The sequence below is a fragment of the Diadema antillarum genome, unplaced genomic scaffold, assembly GCF_040938485.1.
Source record: "Diadema antillarum isolate AM-2024a unplaced genomic scaffold, OU_Dant_1.0 scf00000037, whole genome shotgun sequence".
NCBI classification, from domain to species: domain Eukaryota; kingdom Metazoa; phylum Echinodermata; class Echinoidea; order Diadematoida; family Diadematidae; genus Diadema; species Diadema antillarum.
The window spans coordinates 2622817-2649531 of record NW_027270926.1 but is presented as its reverse complement, the minus strand read 5'-3'; the positions used below and the strand labels follow the sequence as shown (position 1 = coordinate 2649531).

At 39.2% G+C, this 26715-nt stretch overlaps 1 protein-coding gene across 1 annotated transcript in view; it reads left to right on the top strand.

The window, feature by feature from the left end:
• The first annotated feature begins 13552 nt into the window (after window positions 1–13552).
• The window catches only part of LOC139709398 (uncharacterized), a 99726-nt gene continuing 86563 nt past the window's right edge, over window positions 13553–26715 (top strand). Inside the window, exon 1 of the mRNA XM_071621368.1 lies at window positions 13553–13637. Within this exon, the coding sequence (XP_071477469.1) occupies window positions 13573–13637 (65 nt within the window). The 5' untranslated portion in view covers window positions 13553–13572. The remainder of the gene's footprint in view (window positions 13638–26715) is intronic.

Below are 26715 nucleotides of genomic sequence, written 5' to 3'. Positions count from 1 at the left end.
TGTCATCCTTTTAAACATTTCGTGTTGGTCTTATTGGGAATATACATCAAAACCAAATGTGGATTTGGATTGTAATGTTTTGGATTTGTTAGCTGCACTTCAGAATCTAAAGGAACCGTGATAGTCCTACTATGACACATTTTTTCACACTTTGCATTTTTATTCCTTTTTTTGTTGTTGTAAAGCATTGTGCAGAGTCTTTGTTCCAAAACAATATTTAGATATGTTTTTTCTAAGCTCCTTTTTACTCTATAGATGCCTTGTTGGATCTCTACTTTTAGGATCATTCAATTTCTGAAGAAAATGAGCAAAAAATTAAAAAGTGCAGACATCCTGATCCAGTTGCAAAAATGTGACACACTGATAGTCCAAACCCTTTCTGAGATCTAGAATCTGCCAACAAAAGCAAACACCTATTAAAGGTGGAAAACCAATTAGGCTGCATGCTACGTGCCTGCAACAAAGGAGTAGCCAAAGGCACCTGAATCAGGAAACGTAAGTGATCGGTCCTTTTCTGAAGAATTCATTTTCCCCCTGTCTTGGACCTTTGGCCCATAGTATCATCTTTTAAAATGAGAGGGTAGCTAGAAGGGGAATGCTTTTCAGTATACTGCAGCCCATATAGGTTACAAAAGCATGCTTAAATGCTGTTGGAAAAAAACCAAACATTTAAGAAAATGTTTTGAAAAAGGATGATACATTCAAACCAAGTAAAGATACCACCATGGTAAGATGCCAAAAGCAAGTACATGTCGGCCAGTTTGCACTACTTAATATGTACGATACCTTGAACTGTGACCAGGTTTATGATTTATTGTGGCGCTTCCTCCATGCACTGGAGTGCAACATGGTCATAGACTATACGGGATAGAGAATCCCAATCAGCTGCTTGTTCAAATCGTACGGTTTCAATTGACGGTGTCATGTCAATATCAGATACTTCAATTTACATTCCAGTGTATCCTAAACACCAGTGGGAGCTTAGCAACTTGGCAAGTTAGCAACTCCAAACATGGACCATATAGCTAGAGGACTTGATTTGATCTAGAGATGTTACCGACACTGACTTGGTAGAGTTTTGTCATCACCAAATGCTTTTCCTCCGTTTTACCTTGGAAGCAGAGCATTTGACACTCTCCATATCTGATGTTTAAAGTGTATTTCCTCAGTCAAGTTAAGGACTCGTGCCACAGAACACAACAGGGTCTGAAATGAATCATAGACTGCTTTCACTTATTAGAATTACGATTGTACTGATGGATAACTAGAATCATGATTCAAATTGAAACACATTTTTGCCTTGTGAATGCAAACTGGAATCGCGGAGGGTGATATGAATCGTAATTTACAATCGTGTTTCGAATGACGGTCTGGAGGTGTTTTGCAAGTATGATTAGCCAGAATTGAGGAACAAAACAGTCATGTGTACAGATTTATGTCCCAATCAGGTTTTGGGGTGGAGCTTACGGTGACCTGTGAACCACTTCGCAGAAATATTACCCTCCTTAAATGCTCACACTGCAGTCAAAGCAAATGCTACTTACCACTCAAGAGTGATTGATGGGAACTTGTAAAACAGCCACACCTCCCCTCCTTGCTTTAAATTCAAAATCGCAGATTCTGCAAAGCCTTCCTCGGTCGTGTGAATTGACAATAATTCGAAAAACAGTCTGAGTGCAATGGCTCGTCCAAATGGTTTAAAAAGAAGTGCAAATAAACATACATAATTCTGGACACCAGTGTGTCACCCATGGACCATATCATAATAGAGCTACTATAGCTCATAGATCAAAAAAGAATATAATCCATTCTGGTACTACCAGATGTGCTGGAACTCTTTGAGTGGTCAAAAGTCTCTTAGAAACTATCATGTACTGTAGGTGCATCCTCATAATCAAGTTGTGCTGGGATGCTTACATCAACATCTTGCAAAGCAAGACCAGAAAAGTCCCTTCATTTCTTGCTTTTACAGGAAATTCCCCATGATGAAGTTTTGCCTGAAATCTACGCTTCTCTCGGTACTTTTACATCACATCATCCTTTTGAAGAGGGGTTTCTCAGCACTTCTTTACCCCGAGAACCCTGTGTACCAATCATATTGTGTGCATTTTCTACTGTCAACATCTTTTATCTTCTTCTTCTATGTCTTCCTGTATTCCTCCTCCTGCTCTTCTGCCTCCTTCTCTTCCTCTTCCTCCTCTTTCTCCTTTTCTTCATAATCGTCTTCCTTTCTCCTTTCTCCCTATCTTCACATTGTCTTCCTTCTCTTTTTCCTCTTCTTTTTCTTCCTCTTCTTCTTTGTCTTCTTCCTTCTCCTCCTCCTCTTTGACTACCTCAAGGTTTTCCCCCATGCATCAAAGCCTAATAGAGTACAGTGACGCCAAATATCGTGTGACTGTGAGGTTTTTATTTTCGCGTATTTGCGAGTCGGGTGCTATTCACCAATTCAAAACCATGCAAAAATATTAACTCCGATCTCCACATGAATGTGACGTGCATGCATGCATTTTTCCATTCAGTACACTGTGGTCCACAACCGCGAAAGTGTCTGGAAGTTCCGATTCACGAAAAATCAGACTCACTAGTATGTGATAAATCCTGATAACATGTGGAATAACATTAGCAACCGTGCCAGCAGAGCCCATTTGCCCCCCCTCCCACCCCATCTATATACTGGGTATGTAAAACAAACAGGCACTACAGTTGCACCACTGGAAAACTAGACATTTTCATGAATTTTGCAAGGGGTCAAGATTTTTGAAAGTAAAATGTACGTGACAGTTTTTGTCTGCATAATCCATGAAATGCCAGTACAATGCTGTACACCATCATGGTTGGCAGTTCACGGAAAGTTTCATGCTGTCTAATAGGCTGTTGGCTCCAATTCGTAGAAGTTTCAGGACGCAAATGTTTCAGGTTTTGCTGTAAATATCTATTCCGTAGTGAACCCTGGCAGTGCGACAGAGAGTCTAGTGTCATTTACATCAAGGCCCTTGGAAGAGCAGTATTCAGGCATTTTGTGTGTATCACGTGGAGGGGTGTGCCATATAGACCCATGATGAGAATGCTAGACTACTGTCACTGTAAAATCCTCAATTTGCCAGTCATTCCTATAATGGCCATGTACACTCGTGCGACCCCAAGTTTTTAGTCCCTGTTGTTCCTCTTTGTGACGAATGCGAGAGTAAACTTGATGTAAAGCAGCCATAAGGGTGTTCCTGTGTGTTTATCCTTGCCATGTTTGAATAGATCTTACTGTCCTGTCTCAACTTTTGTATGGCTCATGCTGCAGTCAGACTGGGTACTGTTTGATTTCACAAAGCACAGTGTCTGTGGTGCTGTAACTTGTAAGATGAGGTGAACGGTGAAGTGAAACATTTCCAGTGAATATACAATTAGAACAATTTCAGTATTAGCATGCTGTATTGTATTCTTTTCGGTTAATCATGATCCTTTTTAAAGGTGGTGCAGAACGTTTCTAAAAATGATTTGAATTCTGTTGAGGAAGCTTGCATCATCTTTAATAGCCATGTTGCATACAATATATTTTGCTATAATAGATAAGTACATTTTCTAGAAGTACAGTGCATAAATTGGAGAGATTGGAATGAATTTGGGTAAGTGCTGAATTAGAGTGACCACACAAGGTCAAATTTGTAGTGGGACAGTGGCCATGGAAATTGAAAATTGCTCTGCAGTGATTAATCTTTGATGCTGTTAACATTTTGCAGATGTTGTTAACATTTACAGGTGCTGTATATGAAATTATAGCAAGAAGGAAGTTTGTTAGAATGATAAGAATAAAAGTGATCATAATTATTAATGGTAATGTTTGCCTGCAAAGAGGTGGCAAATGTTCATTTTGTAATGAGCTATTTTTATGATAGCAAAATCTTATTCTCTCTGCCCATAACATTATAATCAAAAGTAGGAAAGTGAAAGATACAATTATATATTATAACTGCAAGTGTTTTCTTTGAATAGGCTGTTCAGTTAGCAAGTGAAGTGTGTGTGTCGTGGCAGTGCAAAAATGAATTTAAGCTCATTCCTCATCGTGAGACAGTAGACTGATTTAAAGGAAAATGTGGAGCGTGCTTGAATTGTATGTGTTGGTGTCCTTATAGATTTAGTGTCTTTCAAGAGCTGACTGATCTCTGGGCTGGTAATTCAAAAGAGAAAGTGAAATCCCATGATGGGAAAGTTGGTGAGACTTGATGGGCTATTTTTACGCCATCACTCCACAGGCTGCATAGCTGGTGTTGTTCAAATATCAAGCAAGGGGCTGTGTGGGGACGTGGTGGGCCTCCTTATGTCCTTTGATTGACATCTTGTGGTTGGTAGATGTTTTTCTCTCTCTTTTCTCTCCCTCTGACTCACTTGGGTTGAAATCCCCTGTAACTGCAGTGGAATAGTCTCGAATATCAGACCTAAGTTGAGAGAAGGAACCTCAGCAAACGAATGTGTTCTAAGGCACTGTTTGGAATTCCCAGCATAATCTTTTCATTTTTATACACCAGCAACTTTGCATTCTACGCGCTGGACAGTTTTTGTTAACCCAGAAGGGATGTGCCACAAACAAGGATTACATCAAAGTGTTGTGTATTGCTGGGTGTGTAATAGATAAAGAGTGAGATGTGATTTCAAATATGGATTAGTAATCACACTGCAATCTCAGTCACAGAGATAACTGTTTGATGTGGTATATTTTGCAGTATTTCTGTTTTTGGAAATGGTATGAGTCAACTGAAATTCATAAATGAACATAACTCACAAAGTTATTTCCCTTGTAACACAGCTCCCAGTACTATCACTAATTTTTCCCCAAATGGGGAGAGTGCTGTATCAAATTCTGTCATGATGGTTCTTGATTGTGAATTCAATCAGTTGCCAAATCGTCTCACAAGTTCCAGTTTTACAAAATACATGCATGCACACAAAATATATGGTGTAAACAATATTTGGCTGTAGAACCCAGTTAGAGAGCTCGAACCACAACCACAAGCAATTATTATTATTTTTTATACCAAGATGTTCTTGTAGGAACCAGTTTTGATGGCAAATATTCTGTGTTCAGGTGCTTTAAATATGTTTGTTACTTTTTCAAGTGCTGATTTTGGTTGCAGCTGACTACTTGTAGCAGGTACATGGGTGTATGCTGTACTTTACATTTATACCCTACTCACTTACAGCATGCAGTGACATCTACTACAGGAGTACATGTATATTTCAATGTTTGCATTGTTCCGCACAACAATGCAATATCAACAGCCAAGTGCATATGATTTCTGTCAAGCCATTATGTATTGTTTCGTACAATTTCTATATTTGCTCATATGGGTTGTGACATGATATGTCAAATCTCTGCCAGAACCTGTCATACTGCTTAATAGGGAGAGAGAGATAGGGGGGGGGGGGGAGGGGGGGGGGGGTGGGATGCTCATGCATTAGAACACAGGCCTTGCTGATCTAGTGTGTGATATTGAGTCACATTACTGGTCATGTGACTCAGGTTGCCTGTACAATTCTATAAACAGTCTGACTGCATTTGCACAAAGGGTTTATGTTTCAGACACGTATGACATGGGGGGGGGGGGAGTACTTAATGATGCACTATGTAGTCAAATTACTTCAGAAGATTAAGGAATTTGAATGAGGAAAAAAGGTTTTTAGTCATAAGTTCTATTTTGTTTTTACTCCTTTTTTTTTTTTTTTTGATAGACAAAAGCAGACTTTACCTGGCAAGGATTGTAAAAGGTAACAATTGCCATTTACTTGAAAACAAACACCCAAACTAGCCACAACTTCCACTACAACTTTAATACAAGCACTTGTACCATATATGGCACCCATAACACACAGAGTGAATATATCCTCTTGGTCAAGTACCCCAAGGGCAGTGTAGGCCTACTTAGCAGCAAGTCTGCCAGGCTATAAGCAAGACTGTGTCAATGATAGTGTTTTGAGATAAAGCCTATGGCCACAGTCTGAATTTCATTCTGTCATCAAGTCATGGGACACATCCCACGATATTCCCGATTCCTTTTCTACGGTCAAAACTGCTTGGAAATTTTGTGTCTGCAATGGTAGACTATTTTTGTTTTGTAAATGAGCTAACTGTGGACAGTGAACTCGCTGCACAGGCATTATTGATTTTTGTGGGGTTTTGGTAAAATTCTCTGAATTGTTGTGTTTACACACATGATGCAGAGGGCATGACTGGTATATCGTATTCCAATGGTGATGTTTCTTCAAAGGATGGACATGTTGTTTGTTAGATGTGCTTGTCATCGTGTAGGTAAATTTATTTTAGTTCTGCGGTATTCAACACCAATCTTTTTAAAGTACATGGATCTATGGTTTGTAAATATGCATGACCTTCGCCTTCGTAGGTAATAACTGGTTTAATAGACAGTGGCATTTTTTATTTTCCACAAACTTCCTGGTACATAATACAACACTGCTTGCAGGCTTGACCTGACCCCAGAACAACAGGAACACAATGTCATGATGCTGATATCTTGATTTAGAATGAAAGACAAGGATTTTTTTTAAATTATAAAGTAGTCAGTGATTGGAATTGCATATTCTTTAATTGTTTGCTATCTATGAGTGAGTGCTGCACTTTATATGTTATGATTCATGATAGAGGAAAGTGTTCCCTGTGTTTCGAACTATCTGTTGGTTCTGTTTACATTAATTTCGTTGTGTATTGTTTCGTGTTCATTATTAACTGTGTGAAGCAGGGTTAGGCCTAGACTTTCCGATAAGATGCAGTCATGGTGCAAAGTTTACATTCATTGAAGGTGTCTGACTTGAGTGCTTGTTACAAGGTTGCCATTCACCAGAACTGCAATGATTTGTTTTCATAGATAGCTTCACAAACCTTTTTTTTTTTTAAATAGGAAAAAGTCCCAAAAGCTTTTTGCGTATGGTAATGAATGTGATGTGCTGTCAATCAATAATTAGGAGGTGACATAATCTATTCCTCACTTTGTAGGTATGTCGAGATCATTGGAAGTTTATATCAATGAATCAGTCAGTTGTGACTACAGATGCCTAGGAGAAAACATAATGGAAGATGACGATGAAAGTCGATCGCCATAGAAACGTAGTGACTCTGCATTGAGCGATGCCCATGGCAAGTGGTGCACAAACTCATGGGCACCTGAGGGCAGCCCAGACTCTGACATATTATGATGTATTAGAGGTCATGTGACTATTATAAAACCAGAGGGTTCTCTTACAGAGCTTTCGTGTTTGTGAGTGCAGTGAACCAAAAGGAAACCTCACCCGCTCAATACCATCACGCATGAGTCAGTCAGACAGAATAACATGGTATTAAAGGAATTCATTTTTTGTTCTTGCTCTTCCAGACTAGATCTGCTATAATTAAGTTAGGTCAGTGAACAATAAAAAAAAATCACTTTCCTTTCTTTTGTCATGAACAGCTTTTGTACCTTGGTAGATCATGTCTTGTTCTTTGTTGGTAATTCAAGAAGAATTATGCCATGCAATTTTTGTAACAAGATTGAAACTGATAGTAAACTTGTAAGCTTCAGTATGTGAGTTCTCTCTTTCTTTAAAATAGAGCTTTTGAGGGATGATTATTTGAATATTTAATAATGAGCAAATAGATTAATTTGAGTAAGTGTTTGCTTGTAAAGTGAGGAGCACTTACAATTCTTTAATTCAAATGTTGATGGCTTGGCACTGGTAATAGCAGCTAGTCTATTTATCCATTAATGTATTATGCTTGCTAATGTTGTTTGGTAAGCTGTACTCTTAAAGCTTTTACAAAAGATGAAATCAGCGGTCTGAAGAATATCAGGGACTTGCGTGTGATGGTCCTAGTCTTTGAATTCAGGCATTTGATTTTGTATTATTAGCATTGATGAGCATTGCTTGGGTATCCCCAGACATTGTCAGAAAAGAGAAACCTATATATATCATTATGCATTCAGCACAGACAAAACAAAAGTGAAATATTATCAAATGATGCTTGCTATGCCATTTACATAATGTGATGTCGTTTTGTTGCTCTCCTTTCCCACTGCACACAATGTGCACTTTTGCTTTCAGTGTATATTGCTCAAAAACATTGTATGGATATCGAGTCACATGTCGCAGGATTATTGAATTCATGGACACTTTCTTGAGTCGCCATGACTACCACAGCCCTAATGGAAAATTATGCTGCTTCTTGTGTAAGGATGTCATATCCAAACAAAGCTTTGTTCAGTGCTGGGAGAGTGGCGGTATAATTTGGACCTTGGGGAGTGTTTAATGGGGTGGACTGAAGTTATTGAGGTTTTTCAGCCACATCCTGCTGGCGGCAATACAATGTCTGCCAGTGTCATTGAAATGGTAGATTAGACATTGAATTAGAGGTCTTTCAAACACACATAGAGCTTTCATGGATAGTTTCTTTCAAAATAAAAGTTAACATTTTAAGCATTCAGCATGCAACTGTTGGTGGAATGTTATTTCAAGAGCAACAAAGTCACATACAATGTACAATTAATTCAAGCGTAAATTAGAGTATGGAAATTGTGATGTATGGAATTGTGTGTGTGTTGTTGTTGTTGTTGTTTCTTTCTGGGGGGGGGGTATTTTCCTTGTTATGATAATAATAATAATAATACGTACAATTTCAATAGCGCCGTTCTCCACTTAGATTAAATGCTCAGGGCGCTTTACATCAAAGCAAAAAGACTGAAGATACAAGTACATCACCGTAATAGAAGAAGATGAAGAAGCAGAAGCAGAAGAAGAAGAAGAAAAAAAAAAGACATGAAAGTCTGTCTGCAAAAGGCACTGGTCTTCAAAATGTACTGCTAAACACTGCTAAACAAATAAGATTTTAAATGGTTATACGCATTTATAATCAGGCAAATCTGAATGTGAGAAACTGTTTCTCTAGTTCATGCTGTGTTGCCGTAATAGAGCTTGTCCTTAGAATAAGCCAAGGTTAATGAGAGGAATGAGCAATCAACCATGACATCACCAAGCCGATCTCTCGTCTTCAAAGAAGTCTGTCCGCCCAGACTACTTGCGGTGGTTGTTTCACAACAGCAAAATCTGTGCATATGTCTGAAGGGAGAGAGAGAGAGGGAGGAAAAGAGAGAGAAAAAGAGAGAAATTGGGTAAGGAAAACAAAACTGCGCAGGTATACAGACATTCAGTCAGTGGGGTATAAGTTGCAGACGGATAAGGACCTACGGTTATGTGGAATGTTGGCATTTGTTTGGCAAGCTTCTTCACCTATTGAGCAGATGTTACATGTACATCTAAGCAAAGAATCTGCTTGTGGATCAGGACCGGTGCTGAGCTGTGAGAACTCCCAGTAAAAGGAGGACCAGAGAGAGGAGGAATACATTTTCATTTTTTCTTTTAGTAATCCTTGGAACAGCAGATTGTCTAGATTATTATAGGCCTACATGTGGGAAATTATACATACCTATGTGTGAAATACACCTTTGCCAATGTGCACAGCATTATCGTGACATATTTTTTGGCCGGCTGGAACCGGTGGGTCTCGTGTGAGACATGGACTGTGGGTTAGTGTTGTGATATCGTGACAAGCTTTCTGCTACACAAGCACAGGTGTCTGTCTCATTGGCATCTAGTGAGGTAAGATACAGTAGGCCTATGTAGTTTCCATTCAGTAGATGGCATGTACCTTGAACTTCAATGATTGTTATCAATCAATTACATGTACATTTTTGTATAGCCTACAACTGTGCTGTATGTACAGCATTTCATGTTGATCTGTAACCTTTGAGTGGTCTGTTGTAAAATTTATTGCATGTTGAAATGTATAGGACCCTACTTTCATCACTGCCAATATCTGCAAACATGATATTCCTATTTAGAGATTTCCAATGATGGAAAATGTGTTTAGTGGGATTTCCCCCTTTTTTTTTTCATTTGTAGAATTACTATTTTTTTCCTTTACTTAATTCCCTTTTAAAATTAAAGGACATAGACATGGATGTGTAGTACTTGTATACATTGTACATCAAAGAGCTTTGGACTTTTGAACGACATAATGCATACCTTGTGCAGAGTAATGATGCACAATATCTTGTTTTATGTTCACATACATGTAATCTTGGCTTGTATTCATCAGATTTTAATACACAAATGAAATATTTATTTTCTGGTTTCAACTGTCTCATGATAGGGAAACTCTGCTGAGAGAGAATGTACACTTTGTGTACATGCAAAGATGTAATAAAACCCTTTTGCATTGTAAGCTTGTAGGCCTACACAGTATTGGTGTTGTATCTAGATCACATATAGGGCCCACCAATCATGTGCCCCACATTCCGTCGCATTCTTACCTCTTTTTGATTTTGCGAAGGTTTTTGCCTTTGGTTGGCATCTGCAATATCACTAGTGTCAAGGCCTATTTGTAGATCTGTATTATTGTCTCAAACTGATTTGCAGTGTTAAAATCATTGAGAGGGGAGATGATCTCCCTTGTTGCTTCTGTTTGTAACTGAAATCTTAAGCCATGTGAATGACAAAAAATGAGTGTAGTGTGTGAAATGTTCCTTCTAGAATATGCTGACTGGCCATAAAACAGAATGTGTTGTATTACTGTGGTATCACTAAACAGTGTGAGTCATGGTAAAAACTTTCAGTGAATTTTTGCCTGAAGAGCTTTTGAGGAATACCTGTGTGCACTCTGAAGATGTCATTGTAGCTTTGTAGTGCCATTTCATTCGAAGGCTATCCAGTGCCTTGGATGATTATCTCTGCCTCTTTCGCAGTGAAAAGATCTGTCAAATTGTCATTTAGTGCAAAGAAGTAGAGAGTCCTTGGAAAAAGAATGAAGTGCATTGTGATTTGGGGAAAAGTGATCCGGGGCTCCTGTTCATTGCACAGTGTATTTTGTAACACATTAGGTATCTATCAGAGTTTGAGATGAGCACTGTGTGGTATGGGAAAGTCTATGGGTACAATTATGAGTAAGATGCTTTGATAACGCTGGTACTAATTAGCTGTAATCAGTCTCATCTTTCTCTCCTATGAGTAACCCAGTACCAATGTAAGATGAGCATCATTGCTTGGCCGTCGCCAGTCATCCTTTACCAGATAGAGTATGTGACCTTGCATACTACATGTACTTGTAAGCTTGCGCAATGCTCTAAATCATCATGATGATCCCATGTAGTGGGATTGTGATGGTCTTATGTTCAAGGAGTCTTTCTGACAACATGCCCGCAGTAGTGGGCCAGCCCTGAATGAGCCTGGTCATTTATTAAATCCCTTTCAATTTTTTTTTTCTAATTGAATGACAGTGAGCAGTGATCCAGACTCTGTTCCTAAATCCCTGTAAATGGGATTATCTGATCAGCTCCCAAATTCTGGTAATCCTTGATCCAATCATGGGAGGGAATACCTTTATCCCTTTACCTTTTTGTTGTCTTCGTGAGGATGGTCTGCAAAAAAAGAGATGAGTGCTTGAGTTTTTCATGGATGTAGGCCTATATAAAAAAATATGATACAGGGACCACCCAAGCTATAAAGTGTCCCTAATTCTGCGGGATGCTCCCTAAAAACTTCAATATCGCTTTATGTCCTAACAAGAAGATACAAAAATCTCCCTAATTTGCTAATTATTTTTGCTTTTTATTAAGAGACAGTGTATATGCACAAGTATCTCCCAGATTGCTTTTTGGAACCTTCATGATATATATGTGAATGCTGTCCACCCTAGACTGGTAGGATAGATTTTTTTTTCTATTTTTACCCCCTCCCAATGTTGTATGGTTGATGCTATGGGGGAAATATCCACACTTTGTCTGGTCCTACAAAGAGCACTTTAATAGTGTCTTTGATACGGCCATTGGTTGAAAATAAGCCAGGATGCAGTTGTTATGAACAGTATGGAAAAATGAAAGAATCATCACATTTTTGTAGCAATTCTGAAATTTCTAGGTTCTTGTGCTATTTCTGCAGATTGCAAGTAACTATTGGAGTACCTGATTGTCAAAATTATCCATGGAGAGCTGATTATTCAGTGTATTAGTTATTAGAATGTTTCAAGTTGTTTTGCTTGTTTTCAATTTTTTTTAAGATTTACTCCCTCATTAATTTTAGACATGAGAAAGAAATATACTGGTAGGGGAAAAAATTGCAAGTAAAACCTGCTTGTAAACTAAAGCTAAAAGTACTTCAGACATAAATTATGACTGGTGTACAGTACATCACTAAAATAGAAGTACAGTGTGAAAGTGTAGTGAACTCAAATGCTGGTGTGAATGAACTCGTGCAAGTATAGTTGAATGGTATAAAGCTTATGTGTTACAGAGCATGGGGCCCTTGAAACAAAATGTGGGAATTCAAATTGGTATGGCCAGGATTATTTGGCAGTCATTGCTTAAAGTACAATGTACTGTAAAAGTGGATATTTTTGCGCGACTAATTTTTCGCGCTTGGCAAATTAAGAAGAGTTTCGCGTGTTTTTAATTCCGCGGAATCGAGACATTACGCACTGGAACATACGGCAAGCAAAAATATTCGCGCGCTTTTATTTTCGTGCTAGTTTCTGGTTGCGCAAAATGCGCGAAAATTTCAACACCGCAAAAATTTCCACTTTTACAGTAACAGGCAAGCTTGGCGAATATTCTTCTTCTTATTTTTTTTTTCAGTATCTAATATTCACTGTTTTAGAAGCTGACAGTAGTTATATGCAGCTTTTTTTTCACCATTTGCTTTATTCCTTTATTAAATTCTCTCAAACAAATGGAAAAGTTTGAAGGAAAACCAATACACACACACACACACACACACACACACACACACAAAACCCACTGAAAATGTGCACATTAAATTTCATATGTTGTGTTTTGTAGTCAGTAGTCCCCAGCATGCAATGTCAGAGACTCCAACCCCAAGCACCTTCTGATCTGGAGATTCTCCCGCCCGAAACCCCTAGCAAACGGGAGACTCCAAGTTGATGTGTGAGAAGCGCAAAGTTCCTAGGATTCTAGATGTTCTCTGGTGCTATCTAAGGCTTATTTTTTCAACATACGATAGAAACAAGTAAGAAATCCTTTCCACCGGGAGACACAGAGCCAGGGCGGGAGAAATCAAATCTCAAACGGGAGAACGGGAGATTGTGCAAAAATGGGCTTTCGGCGGGAGATCTCCCGTCGAAAACAGGAGAGTTGGAGTCTCTGCAATGTCTAATCCAGTGATTTATTTCCATATATGGGATTTTGTAATTCTGGGCCCTCACTTAATTGTACAGCCACTTGTAACGCTACCAATGTAGGTGAGTAATCCTGTCCATTTTGCACACAATCTTCTTGAGAGCTGTCCTTCACAATGTACTCTTTTACCTTATAAGGAGAGGACAGATTTTGGGTCTCTGCGTGTTATGTCCCACACGTACACCTTGTCCCAAAAAACAAATCGGTAATATTTGCTCGGCTTTCAATAGATGGAACAAAGTGCAGCCAGCATTGCCCATACAATTTGTAGATCTCTCTATCCAGGAGCAGATATACACCTCTTATGGCAGGGACAAGATTCAGTGAGGAGTACCGCTGGTGATTGTACATGGGGAGAAATGTCAACAGAGTGATATTTAAATGCCGGATATCTGAATTAGCTTCTAAGGAAATGTAAGTAGTCTGTCCGCTTTCCTATCATTCTGGGACATTCTATGTGTTAGCTATCCTGTGTAGAGGCAAATTTTAGCGAGGTAGGATGTTATACAATGTATTTGTGCCATTTCCTTATATTTACCATAAATTGACCTACCCCTTCATAAAATAAACTTATTCCCCTCTTTGATACTAAATTGGTTGAAACAACGAAGGATGTACGTGTAGTGTCAGTTTGCGGAAAGTGGCCATTAATAACATCAATCTCAGCAATTTGAGTTATTTTTTTTTAATGCTGTGAGGTTCAGAATGATGTCAAAAAACAAATTATTTGATCAGTTTGTCTTTCAAGTTTTGCATACATATGTACAGACTTACGCATCATTATGAATTGTCCCAATATCTGTCATGGAAGGAATTTTGAACACACACACACTCTTGTCTAAGTTGACTTATTTACTGGTTTGTTTCACCTTGTCTGTCTCGTGTTCATTATTTTACTGTTTATTGTGGTTATAAATGCGGGAGATTGCTTAGAAGACAACCAAATATCGCTTTAAATACATCAAGCAGTGACAGAGAGGAGAGTGGGTGGTGGTTACAGTGTGCCTCTCCATTCTCATATGATTCAGTGTTGCATCGCGATGTTAGCTCCAGCTCATGCATGGGAGTGCTCAGATTAATGCAGGGAGTGTTCCTGACTCGTCGTTGCCAAAGGGTTACATGGAAAATGTGCTCGCAGCAATCGACCGTCAGTGGGGGTAGGGAAAAGGCGAGAGCTGCCTGAATCACAGCACCCAAAAGTAGCACAGATCAGAATCAATTGCCGTCGACTCATGCAGATGATAATCTGCCAGCGCTCGGAATATGACCCCCTCTTCCAAAGACGTGACACCTATAAAGAGGACTTAGCATCTAATCATTTCGAAATCCAATTCCTAATGTGAAATGGTCGGACGTGACTGGAGGGGTCCGTGATTGGAGTTTGTACACGTGGGGAAAAATGGACCGCACATGATTTGCTGCAATCAAATTGATAGCACAGATTCCCGAATGGTGATGCAACGGGTGTTACAGGGAAATTTGCGCAAATTGGCAGTTGTTGGGGGGTGAATTACCGCTGGCTTAGCTCACGCAGCGGGAGTGTGACACTCCAGGCAGCAGATATTCTGGCCAGTAGTCATCGGCTGACTTTGTGGAGCGGGAGTCGATCATATTATCTGCTCCTATTCCTAGCAATTGCTTGGGAATGCGTTGCCATACTGGAAGAGATTAGTGTACCAACCGTCATCACTTAAGCGTGAATGCCAAGCTCATGCACTTGCATCTCAGTGTGCACTTGGATCTAGTGAGACGGAATTTGTTTCAGACTCGGCCTTGCTGTCACACATGGCTCCAATTTTACGGGTTTCAAAGTGAGTATTGTTCTTCGATGTGGAATCAGGAATTCCCGCTATCATTCAACACCCAAAATTTCTCATTTCCTGCAGGCAGCATTTGTTGTTGAGTTGGTTATGCACGTGAAGGTGTGAGGTTTGGGTTAAAAAATGGGGAAAAAAAATTAAACTGGTTGTTGTATTTCATAGAATGGAATGTAAAAATTTTAGCCTAAAGGGGAAGTTGTTTGCAGTCAGCTTGCAATGGACTTTCTCTTCTACAACTGCAAGTTTCATGTGAGCGCAGCGTGGGTCTGCTATAAAAACTGCATGAAAGTCCTCAATGTTACCCCCCCCCCCCCCAGTTGATCATCTGCTGTGATATTCAAATGTCCTTACATTTTACAAGTCGCCATGTCCTCACATTATTTGTACAGAAGAATCCAGAAATGGCTGGTATGTGTACAAACTTGTTGCTCAAGTTTTGCGGTCGTATCAAATGTGCCATGAACATAATAAGAGAATATTGCAATGATCTGAGACTGACCACATGTGGTACATTCACTCAACTCGTGATACAATGAATGCAACCATTCTAGTCCATATAATGTGTAATCATATGAATCAATCATTGATATGGCCAGCATGCTCAATTATTATTGTATTTGCGACAGTTTGCATAGACACTGCATTTATAGTACATGTATGCTCAAGATGCATTTCTCATTGTTTTAACATGGAGCTTAAGTTTAAAAATAACATCCAGTCATATTTCATTCCTTGTTCCGTAAAGACACATTTTTTTTTTCAGTCAGTATGAAATGATGGAGTGCTGCCATGTGTCAGAAATATGCAAATCTCTCTTACAGGGAAGAATAACTTTATCTACGTAAGACCAAAATAGGAGCAACAAGAAGACAGAAACAGCAGTGTTTGTGGCCATCTGTGTACCTACTCTATGGATGATAGAAAGCCATGTTCACTACTGACTTGTTCCAATAGATTGAAGAAGAAGAAGAAGAAAAAAACAACAACGAACAAACCTGTGAATGGCTGTCCAACTTGCAATTGTAATATATGCAGGAAATCAAGGGATGCTTTGGCAGGACAGTGCTAAACGTGTATTCTGTCACGACCGATCTCCAGCAACAAGAGTCATGAACGGTAGAAGGGTTGGGGTGGGGTGGGGGGGTGTTGGTGGGGGGAAGAGGATGGGGGGATAGGATTATATGATCAACCCCCATGTGTCAGATTCAATTTTTGGACCCCGCCACCTGTCAGTTAGTGGCTGCTGTAATATGATTTTCGGCTGCGTAATTAACTTTGGGTCGTTGTGGTTCCTCCTTGTTTTTGTTTTCTTGTGGCTGACCGTGTACAGGAGCTCAGATGCACAGCAAACAATTCAGTGTAGATTAAGAAATGATCCAATTTTTGTGTGACGTTTACATAAAAAAGGACTTGTTCTTGTGCCTTGTGTGGATTTCCTTATAAGTGAATTTGAGCCGTGAAAATATTAACGATAAACAGAGAATTTGCATTCTGACGAAAAAATATTTCGAATGAAAGCAACCAATTGTTTAACCTTTTTTTTTTAGTTACGCAAGATGGGTAACAAGAAATTATTAAAAAAATATGTGGCATCAAAAAGTAATTTTTGTACTGCAGAAAAGCTGTCTAGGTCACAATAGAGCAGTAGGTAACTGTACTATTCTCTTGTCTTTTACTCCATCTTTGCCCTGTACATTGCCCAGACATGTAAATGACTAAAATTTTCCGAATTGAAAGATGTGACATATCTGGTTTTAAAGTATTGTTTGACTGTTTTTGTGTTTTACAGAAACATACAATGTGAGCCTAACAAGGAATGCAAGCCAAGCTGCTTTGAGAAAATCTCTTTTCCTGAATAGTTTCTTTTTTTTTCTTTTATACTGATTTCAGATTTTGTTTGAATTTTGTTTGTGTCTTTGTTAAAGAAAAAAAAAAGGGCACTCCTTGCATCTTTCACATCGTATTGGGCAAGAAACCAGATGCAAGCTTCACTTGCGCTGACCGAAGAATGAACTGGGTTTAGCACAAGGTTCAGTGCACGCATGTCGCTGGTGCACAAATTATCCCTCGCAGTGATGCATGATAACTTCAGTATTTTATTTTTTTTGAGTTTTGGGATTAGAAATGCAAATCACATTACGACATGATTATGCTCTATTCTAAATATAATGGCGCCCTACTTGTTTAATGTGCACCCAGTAGGGCTGCTTCACATTATTCATGGGGCGAAACAGATCTCATGTGAGGATGTTAACTGGTGGTTATCTTAGCATGCCTTTTTGCGGGCTGCCTGCCTTTCATGGTAAGAATGAGGTCTACTCTGCCATTTCAGTCCACACCAGTGTTTTGCCTTTAGTAGTATACGTAGGGCCTATACAAATTGCAGTACATTGTACAGCAGAGCTGTGATGTACATGCTATGTTTGTGCTTACTGTACTCTGTACATTCCTTCCTTCAAATTCATTAAAAAAATATTATATATTATATATATATAGTCTTTACCAATTCCAAATATATTGAATTTTTGTTGAGATAATGTAGGCCTACATGTTTGATATGTGTCAAAGTGCTTTCCAACTGATGATAAAAAGGAAGAATTATATCATCATGCCCTAGACCCACCAATAATTTTGCTTTATGCTTCTATTAATTGGCACTGCAGCTTTTACACTCTTTGTGTACATGTGTATTTGTAATTGTTATATTTTTGTTTCCTCTGTGAAGACACTAAAATGAGAAACATTCTGATTTTTGCTTGTCTAAATGTTTTTTTTATTTTCCGTCTGTTTCTCAAACATTGCCTAGCACATGTCAATGCCACATCCCGCGAAGTACGCAAGAGCTTGAACACATCTAGGTAGAATGGAACAGACAGACATATTGTGCAGCGTGTGTATGGATTCTATTGACAACAAAAGTGCTGCGGAACTAAATCAACAAGCTCAGTGTGCCATGAAAACACTCGCTGCAGTGCATAAATGGGGAACCAAGCACATTCTCAAACAAACTGGAATTCTGTCGTATTATTTTTTTCCCCATGGCTGGCTTCAAATTAGTGTGCCCCCCTTTTTTGGGTTGTGTTTTTCTCTCCCTGTCACTCAAGCTGAAAGGGACCTGCCTTTATTTTGTGGGGGGGCCTTCCACCAGCTGTCTGGGGCAGACTGGTTAATGCGATCTTGAGGACAGGAGGGTGAAAGGTCAGACGGGGACAGAGGTCACATTGGGGTCACCCCAGCAATTGAGGGAGCGACCTGATGTCCTCCATTGCTGTGGGGCGCTGCCTTTATGATGTGCAAGCTACAACAATGTGTTGATGAAAATGAGAAGAAAGAGAGAAGAAAGATGGTCACCCCACTGTGCCCTTTCATCTGTAGTCTGTATGATAGAGATTTGGGGTAAAAATAGAAGTCGATGGCACTGAACGTTTCAACTTCTGCTCGCAAAAGAAGCACACACCTATCTCTATTTTTGCATTGTGATTTGAATGATTTACTGTATCCTGTATGAAAGGTTGGCAGGGAAATAATGAATAGATCCTCTCCCAGTACCATCAAAGTTTCTGACACAGGCTGCAATTATAGTCAAATGCCATCATCTTCAAGTTCACTGAAAAGCAAAAGAGGGAAAGAAAGATATTTTACAGAGGAAAATAATATTTGTAGAAAATCCTGCAGTGATCTCTCCCGATCTGACTCACTTGATGGTGGAGAGTGGTAAGATGGGAGGGAGAAGGGGGAGAGGATGGGGGAGGGGGGTGCATGCTTTCTCAGCTCTTGTTGTTCTTGGTCGGATGTACAGGAAGCAATTTTGTTCAAGGTCTATCGATAAATCCTTCGATTGTGCATCCTCCGTTTCCTTCTCGCCGAATGCTACGACTTCCTGCCTTGCTTGTGGGGGATTGCTGGCTCATGCCACGGTTTCTAAGGAAATGATGCTAAAAATATTACTGGCTTACATCTATTAGATGATGCGCCTACTCCCAGGGCCTTTACTTTAAGACTGCAAGATGACAGATTATATCTATTCAAAGAGTAAAATTATCACTGATTTTTAATACTCTAATTGGTTCAAGTGAAACTTTGTTGCAGAGTGAATGATTACCAACCCATTTCTTTACTCTGTACGACTTCAGACTGTTTCCAGTGGTAGAAATATGTTCTTCTTTCACAGTCCCAAAAATTATTTTGTACCTTAGTGAGTACTTTCGCCTCCTATAGTGGCTTCTTCAGACTGCGTCGTAGATGGCGGTGTGACGCTGGATGTGAGAGAATGGTATTATATGCATGTGAGAGGAATACATTGGCCCGAGTCTCTGTTCATTGTCTAGCGGTTTTCCTGGTATCAATTGAAGAAGCCACTAGTAGGAGGCAAAAGTACTCACAAAGGTACAAAATAATTTTCGTGATTGTGAAAGAAGAACACATTTCTATGAAATCACCAGGCAGATGAACCTTATTCAGGATTTAATGTTTCCAATGGTGTTGTGAAAATCTAAACTGCATGATCCAAATTGTTTGTGTTTGTTTTTTTCCCCCAGAAATCAGATAGGACACACCATCTGTTCCTTTTTGTAAGTGTTGATTCTTGTGATGGGATGATATAATGTGCTTAGCAAAATGAAAGAAGAAATGTAACTTTGAAAACTTCAAAGAGCTAAATCTTAAAGAGTGTGATGTGTGCTTCTGGGGCTATTCCAGACAGACTCATCTTCACTGCATAGTGCAGTGTGAGAAAAGTAAACAATGTTTTTACCTGTGGTTGTGCCTTTAGTAGTTCTTCGTGCTACTGTCTGACGATGCAGCGATGAGAGGCCATTATTGTTTCCTCTTTTTTTTTGTGGTGGCATTGAAATATGTCTCGTTTGCCAAACGAGGGATTTCCCGGTGATCACCTGCTGATTAATCCCATCATTGGTCTTAGAGTTGAGCTCCCAGCTCCATGATCGGAAACATGCATGCCCATATACACCCATGCATATAATAACATCACTACAGAAGCAATGGTGGTCCCTTGAGTGCCAACCACAGTTTTGGTTTGCTTTGTTTTTTTTGTAAATGATCAAATATCCAGTGTTTTAGCTTCCTTAACAATTTCCTTTAAGTAGGGAGTAATCCTATTATGGGAAATCAAATTACTTGTTTTTCCTTTTCTTGTGCCAGATATTAATATCATAAAATTTCCTGTCAGTGTGCCTAGCACTTTACATTGACCACCTAGTCTTTTCTTGAGCCTCCAGCGTGTCCGTTGCTTTTATTTCTTCTATTAGGAGGAGGTTCCTACAATTGTATTTGTGATACTTTACTGTAGGATTGTTTGTCAACATGGTTCCTGTCAAGCAGTAATAAATATTGTATTAGCTCCCACAAATGTGTGGATACGAGACCACAGGGCGTTGCACTATTGATAAGTTGTAACTCTGATCTGATAAAAACTTTGCCACTGACAGTTAGCTTCTCCATACAACGTGTAAGAACGGGTCATAGACAGAGAAAAACGTGATGGCTCGTAGAGGTTTGAGAGGGGGAAATCAAATTGCATTATGAAAAAAAAAAAAACCAACTATAACCAAAAACAGCAAAAACAGTTCATGCAAGTATGTAGTCAGTGTGTTTTTGTGCCTCCTAGAGGCTTATTTGGATACCTCAATATGCCCATGACTACCTTGACCCACATGTGCCATTTACTAGAAGACGAAAAAAACAAGAACAATATTTGTGAAGTTTGAGGCTGATTATGCCTTAATTCAGGCATGTAATGAACATTAGCAGCATCCTGTAAGTATGTTGCTGCCAGGATGCCGTACTGTACATGTGCAAATTATGTATGTTTGCCTGCCTGCCCCCAGTGATGTAAATATAGCTCTTACGGGCAATATAAGTTGATGCAATATTATTGGCTGATGATAGAGATGTTCGTACTTATTAAGGGGGGATCTGAAGGGTACAAGCGTACATAATCAATATCCGTAGAACTCGTCCCCCCCCCCCTTTTCCTTGTGGCTTCAGGCACTGAGACAAGTGTATAATCTCTCTAGAAAATGAATAAGTGTACTCTGTCAGTGTAGAAGTAGAATCATCAACATTGTTTAGTATTTGTACATTATGAAAGTATTTGAGCGATCAGCAGTAACTGTAGAAAAAAGGGGGCAAGAGTAAAACCTGAGAAGTAGAAGAAGTAGTTGGGTAAAGCATGCAAACTTGTAAAAGGATAATACCAAGTACACAGGTGGCTTGACATACATTCATACCTGTGGGCTTGTTGTATTCATGTAGCATACAGCGAGATGTCTTAGGTTTTCCAAACAAGTAAAACCACTTTCTATATATTTAAAAAAAAAGGGGGGGGGGGAGAAAATTGTCTTGCGTCTGATAGGAGACTTTTGTGACAAAATTATTATTGTTATTTTTTTTTTTGGTCAGTATTCAACCCCTGATGAAATTATGATTTACTGCAATTGACAGACATATGAGAAAAAGGAAGATATTACATGAGATGAGGGCAGAATCCATGAAGACCTATGAGGACACATATTGAATGAGATGGCAAGCAGAAAAAAAAAACAATAACATGATTGTTAAGACAAACAAAACAAGAGAACCTTGGAGCCAGTACTAGATAATTCAAGAAACCTGTTGTGGAATTGGAAACATATTGTGGGCCACGAGACCAATCATCTCTGATTTTGATATTTCATATATATTACACTTGACTGTCCACAATGATGCCAGGGGGAAGGCAGTACATGTATGTTCATTTTCCCCAAGGGGGGCCTTGAGTATGTATGTTGCAGGCATGCTTGTGATCTATATTTAATTTTGGTGATGTGTTCCCAGCAAGCTGCTGTGGAGTATATGAAGACGAGGTGGATTAATACTCTAGGGTTATACCCTGTATCTGAGGCAGAACTTATGAGCTGTCTCGAGTGCTTGAAAATTTCTTTGCTACCACAATCTGAATGTGACAAGCTGGATTTACGCGCCGCATCGGCGTTAACAAAGTTGAATCTGATCTCGCGAGGAACGAGATTGGACCGGCTCCGGATGAGAACTGGCAGATTGTTTACGTAGAAGGCGTGGGTCTGCAGGATGTATCGTCAGAAAGGTGGATTGCCCTTTCGAAAGCTTCTGAAGGAACATGCAAAGTCTGTATGCAGCAGCATCGTGAAAACGTACTATGTGCTCAAGAATGTCATGTTTGTGCACCAGGAGGTCCCTTGTAGCATCGACCTCCAGAAAATGCAGCATTATGCAAGTTTGCATGGATGTTAACAAGTGATCATCTATTCCCAAATATAATGCTAGAGGAGGCTGATGTAGGAATGAGATCATGCAGGCAAAAAAAAAAAAAAAAAGTTTTCACATCGCCTGCATCTCATTGCATGCACACAGTCACACACACACACACACACACACGTTTTTAATAGTCAGGCATCGACGGCCCAGGAGCTCATACAAAATTGGATTAGTTGTTGCTTGGTTGCTTGAAAATGACAGTTTATTGAAAAAACGAATCTTGACAATTTAAAATGTTTGTATGTAAGTAATGGTTACAGAATCAGAACACGTACTGTACATGATGTATGGTTCCTTCGGCAACTGGAACTTGCCAAGATAAGATTAGATATGATATGTAGAGCTTCAGTTTCATATGATGCGTACGAATTGTTGGTTCGTTGTTGTTGTTTTTTTTTTTAAATTCCCAAACAGGTTTTGGTATTTTTATTCAAAGAAAACACTTTTCTGTTGCTTTTGATAGAAATGAGTGATAGTATTATTCCCCCTCGCCCCGGAAAGCTTTAGTCCATAAAAATGTAACTTCTGTATTTGAATTTCTTATTTCTGGTCCGATTTAGAGGAAACTTTTACGACTCTAGCTGTCCGATACTTCTCCCTTCATCAAAGCCAACTTGCACATGGTGCTGAATTGCACTTTAAAGACCCCATAGGGTGGTCTTCAGTCGCTGCCCACTGGGGCTACATTCAAAACCACAAGTAGCGCCCATAAGCCACGTGGCGGGGAATGTGTGCATTGAAACACATACACATTGGTATAAGTTCTGTCGACTCCAGTCAAAATTCTTCGGCTGTGTGTATGCTTACTTAGAGATCAGTGCTAACGCTGTACACTATTAGTTACCCCCTGCTTGTTCACGAAATACGGGCAAATATCTATGGTCTGGTGCCATATTCCATGAGGCCGGAGGCCGAATGGAATATGGCACCAGACCGTAGATATTTCCCGTATTTCGTAAGAACAAGGAGGGGGTAACGATTTTATCTTTTTAAGTGTAAGTGCTAACCTTCTTCTCGCTGATTTCCCCTTGTGAATAATGTTGAAATCGCCGGCTGTCAGCCATGACCATGTTGACTTAGGCCTACGTGTCGCGAGCTGATTTCTGTATGCGCGCATACAAATACATGTACGTACACGCCATAAGATACTGCAGTAACCAGATATATTTAGGCAAGTTGCTGTTGTCGTTTATCAAGCGTCTAGTGGTCTCAGGTTATGTGCGTAATACGCCTGAGGACCGCGCGCTCTCCATTAGTTTTGTACAGGATTAGCGCACACTTTCCTATAAGCGTCTTTGGTACATGCGCAGCTAGCTGTGTAATATCATGTTGTCATATCACGGAATACGGAATATATTCAGTGGTGGATTCAGCGCATGCGCACAATATGACCTTATCATGGAATACGGGATATATTCAGTGGTTGATTGACCAATGAGATTACAGAATTCACGATCACTAAAAGATAAAGTTCGTTACCAGGGATTCTTGAATTTACCCAAACTGAGCCCACCTTCCCACTCAGTGAATCCACATGCTACGGGTCTGAAATGTCGTGCTACTTCCCAGGTGGAACAGCCCTATAGAACGGATTTTTGAGTAGGAAATTCCCTCTGCGGGCTGTCTGGTAGGGTGTACTGTTACACCATCTGAATGGAAGATGTGCCAAGCTTTATGAGAGGAAAAGGGGAAAAAAATACCTCAAAGGTCATCATTGCCTACAGTTTATTTGGAGTCATTGTCTATGTCATTTCCTCCCCTGAATGGGTTCTGCTTGATCAAAGAAGATGGGACAACCATGTAAGCTAACTCGCTGTTTTGGGGGTTTGGGTTTTTTTTTTTTTGTTCCTTAGCAGTGTTGTCCCTATTTTTTTTTTTGTTACAAAGAGAACCTTTTCTCTTGTATTCTATTTGTAAAAGTAGGTCCTACACTTAGTGTACCTACACATGTGGAGGTTTGATTAATTTATTATTATTTTTTTAAACTCCCTCCAGCAGTTTGAGCTCCAAGAAAATTCAACTGTTCTCTTTAGATGGGATGGTATGAAAAACTTCAGATAATGGCAAATACAGTGTACTTCATCAGTCCCTTACCTCACCCTATGTGAACGCTGCATTGTAAATACAGTGTATACATCCTGGTAGCCTACCAGCATAAATATTGTGCTTTCTGTCCTGTTGGTTGACAGTAGAAACTCACAAAACTGCAGTATTTGCCATATACTTGTATTACAACTGTAATAGCAAGATATTCACATATTCATTTAAAGTAATCAGCAAGAATGTAGGGGAAAAAACTATGCCGTGATATCTGTTCTTTAATCCATGACATTTTTTTCTTTCTTTTTTTTAGTAGTTTATAGTAAAATAGTATATGGTTAGGAAGAGTAGTTAGGTTAGCTATATGGAGTATTGTTTTTGGGGATTGGTAGATAATATACTTCCATTTTTTTTTCTTCAGTGATTGCTGTACTATTGCCGTGTCATTTGCGATATTGAAACATATAAATGTATTATTATTTCAGTTATCTTTAAAAGACTTATTCTTAATACAGTAATACCAAAAGTTTCTTGTATTATTTGATTGGAAGTGAATAAATATCTCAAAAAACAAAACAACAACAACAATAACAAAACCTGACATTCAAAATCTTGAAGAAGGAATCCTAGGAGTTATAGTCTCCACTCAGAGACCATGACCATACCAGCACACAGGGTTTTAAATTGCCCCCTGGTATATCGGAAGACAATGCTGAGTGATACTGACATCTGTATTTCTCATTCATTAAGGGTGTCAGGTCGCTGGTGGCAGTGACGAGAAAGTGGGGGGACTCATCCGGCAGAGATTATTGCCAAGGAGAGGGGTATCCACTGCTGCTGTCGTCATCAGCCAAACTCTAATGTTAAAGTGCAACTCTACCCTACATGTATATTCGCATGGACTTGAATAGCTGTAGTAATCTCAAACTAGGTTTTGATCAAACTAGAATTGTGAGGAAAGAGAAATTTTAAAGTTTCACATGTTTTCAGGGAGCAGTGATTAGCACAAACCTCTCCAATGAATTTACTGCAGTGATGATGTCATCAACCAGAGATGCCAACTCAGACTGTAGTGCAATATTTTAACCCATTGAAGACTAGTATACTCGGGCAGAATGTGTGTATGAGAAATGTATGTTATAGCAAAACAGCCTCTCCTCAAGGGGTCAAAATTATCATTTTTTTTTGGTCTTTTTTTTCATAAAAAGCAAAAACAATTGCAGGTTTCATGGAAAATACTGTTTTTTGTACTGCACATGTGTATTGCAGGAAATGTGAAAATACTGGTTTTCCAGCAAGAATATGAATTTTTAGCCCTCAGAATACTTCCGTGCTATTTACAAAGTGGGCATTCCCAGCATCACCTCACAGCTGTTCCATTGGGGTGTATACAGAAAAATTGTACAAATCCCTGTTTGGGGTGATAGTTGACAGTTACAATCCTCACCTTCTTCAAACCATCCTTACTCAGTGACCAAAATGCAATAAAATGATGTGGAAGCTATTCTTCTATCCATTTTCATTTCATTTGTTTAGAAAGATATGATAATTATAATAAAATGTGACGGTTAATGTGGAGGTCAATGAGAGATTTCGGAGGTGATGACATCACCATCTAATTTGCATTTCTAATGGGGATTAATACTTGAAATTATGATATTCCATAACTTTTTTTTTATTATTTAGCTTTTGTCCACATCAGACAGAACTTAATTCATTCTGTTTTTTTTTCTTTTATTCCACTCTTTTGAATGTAGAATGGTATTGCATTTTTATGCCTCCGCCAACGAAGTGGCCGGAGGCATTATGTTTTCGGGTCGTCCGTCCGTCCGTCCGTACGTACGTCCATCCCGTTTTGTTTTTGTCGATATCTCAAGAACCGTGTGGTGGTTTTACATCAAACTTGGTATGAGGATATATCCTGGGGGATAATACTCTATTTGGATTTTAGGGTCACGGGGTCAAAGGTCAAAGGTCACAGGTTATTTTGTGAAAAAAAAGGTTGAAAACTCATGTTTTTCTCCATATCTCGCAAATGGTTCAAGGTATCTTCATGGAACGTAGTATATATGCTTGTTCCAATGGGCAGTGATTATCTAGGGAAGTTGGGGGTCATGGTTCAAAGGTCAGGGGGTCAAAGGTCAAGGTCAACTCCTCAAAATATCACTACTTTCCTTATATTTATGCAATGCCTGAAGTTTTTTTTTTTTTAACTTGATGTATACATGTATTACCCAATATATATTCTGTGGGAAGTTTCTTGCCAAAAGGTCAAAGGTCAAAAGGTCCAAGGTCAAGTGAAAGTGCTGAATTGCACTTTTTCCTCCATATCTCAAAAG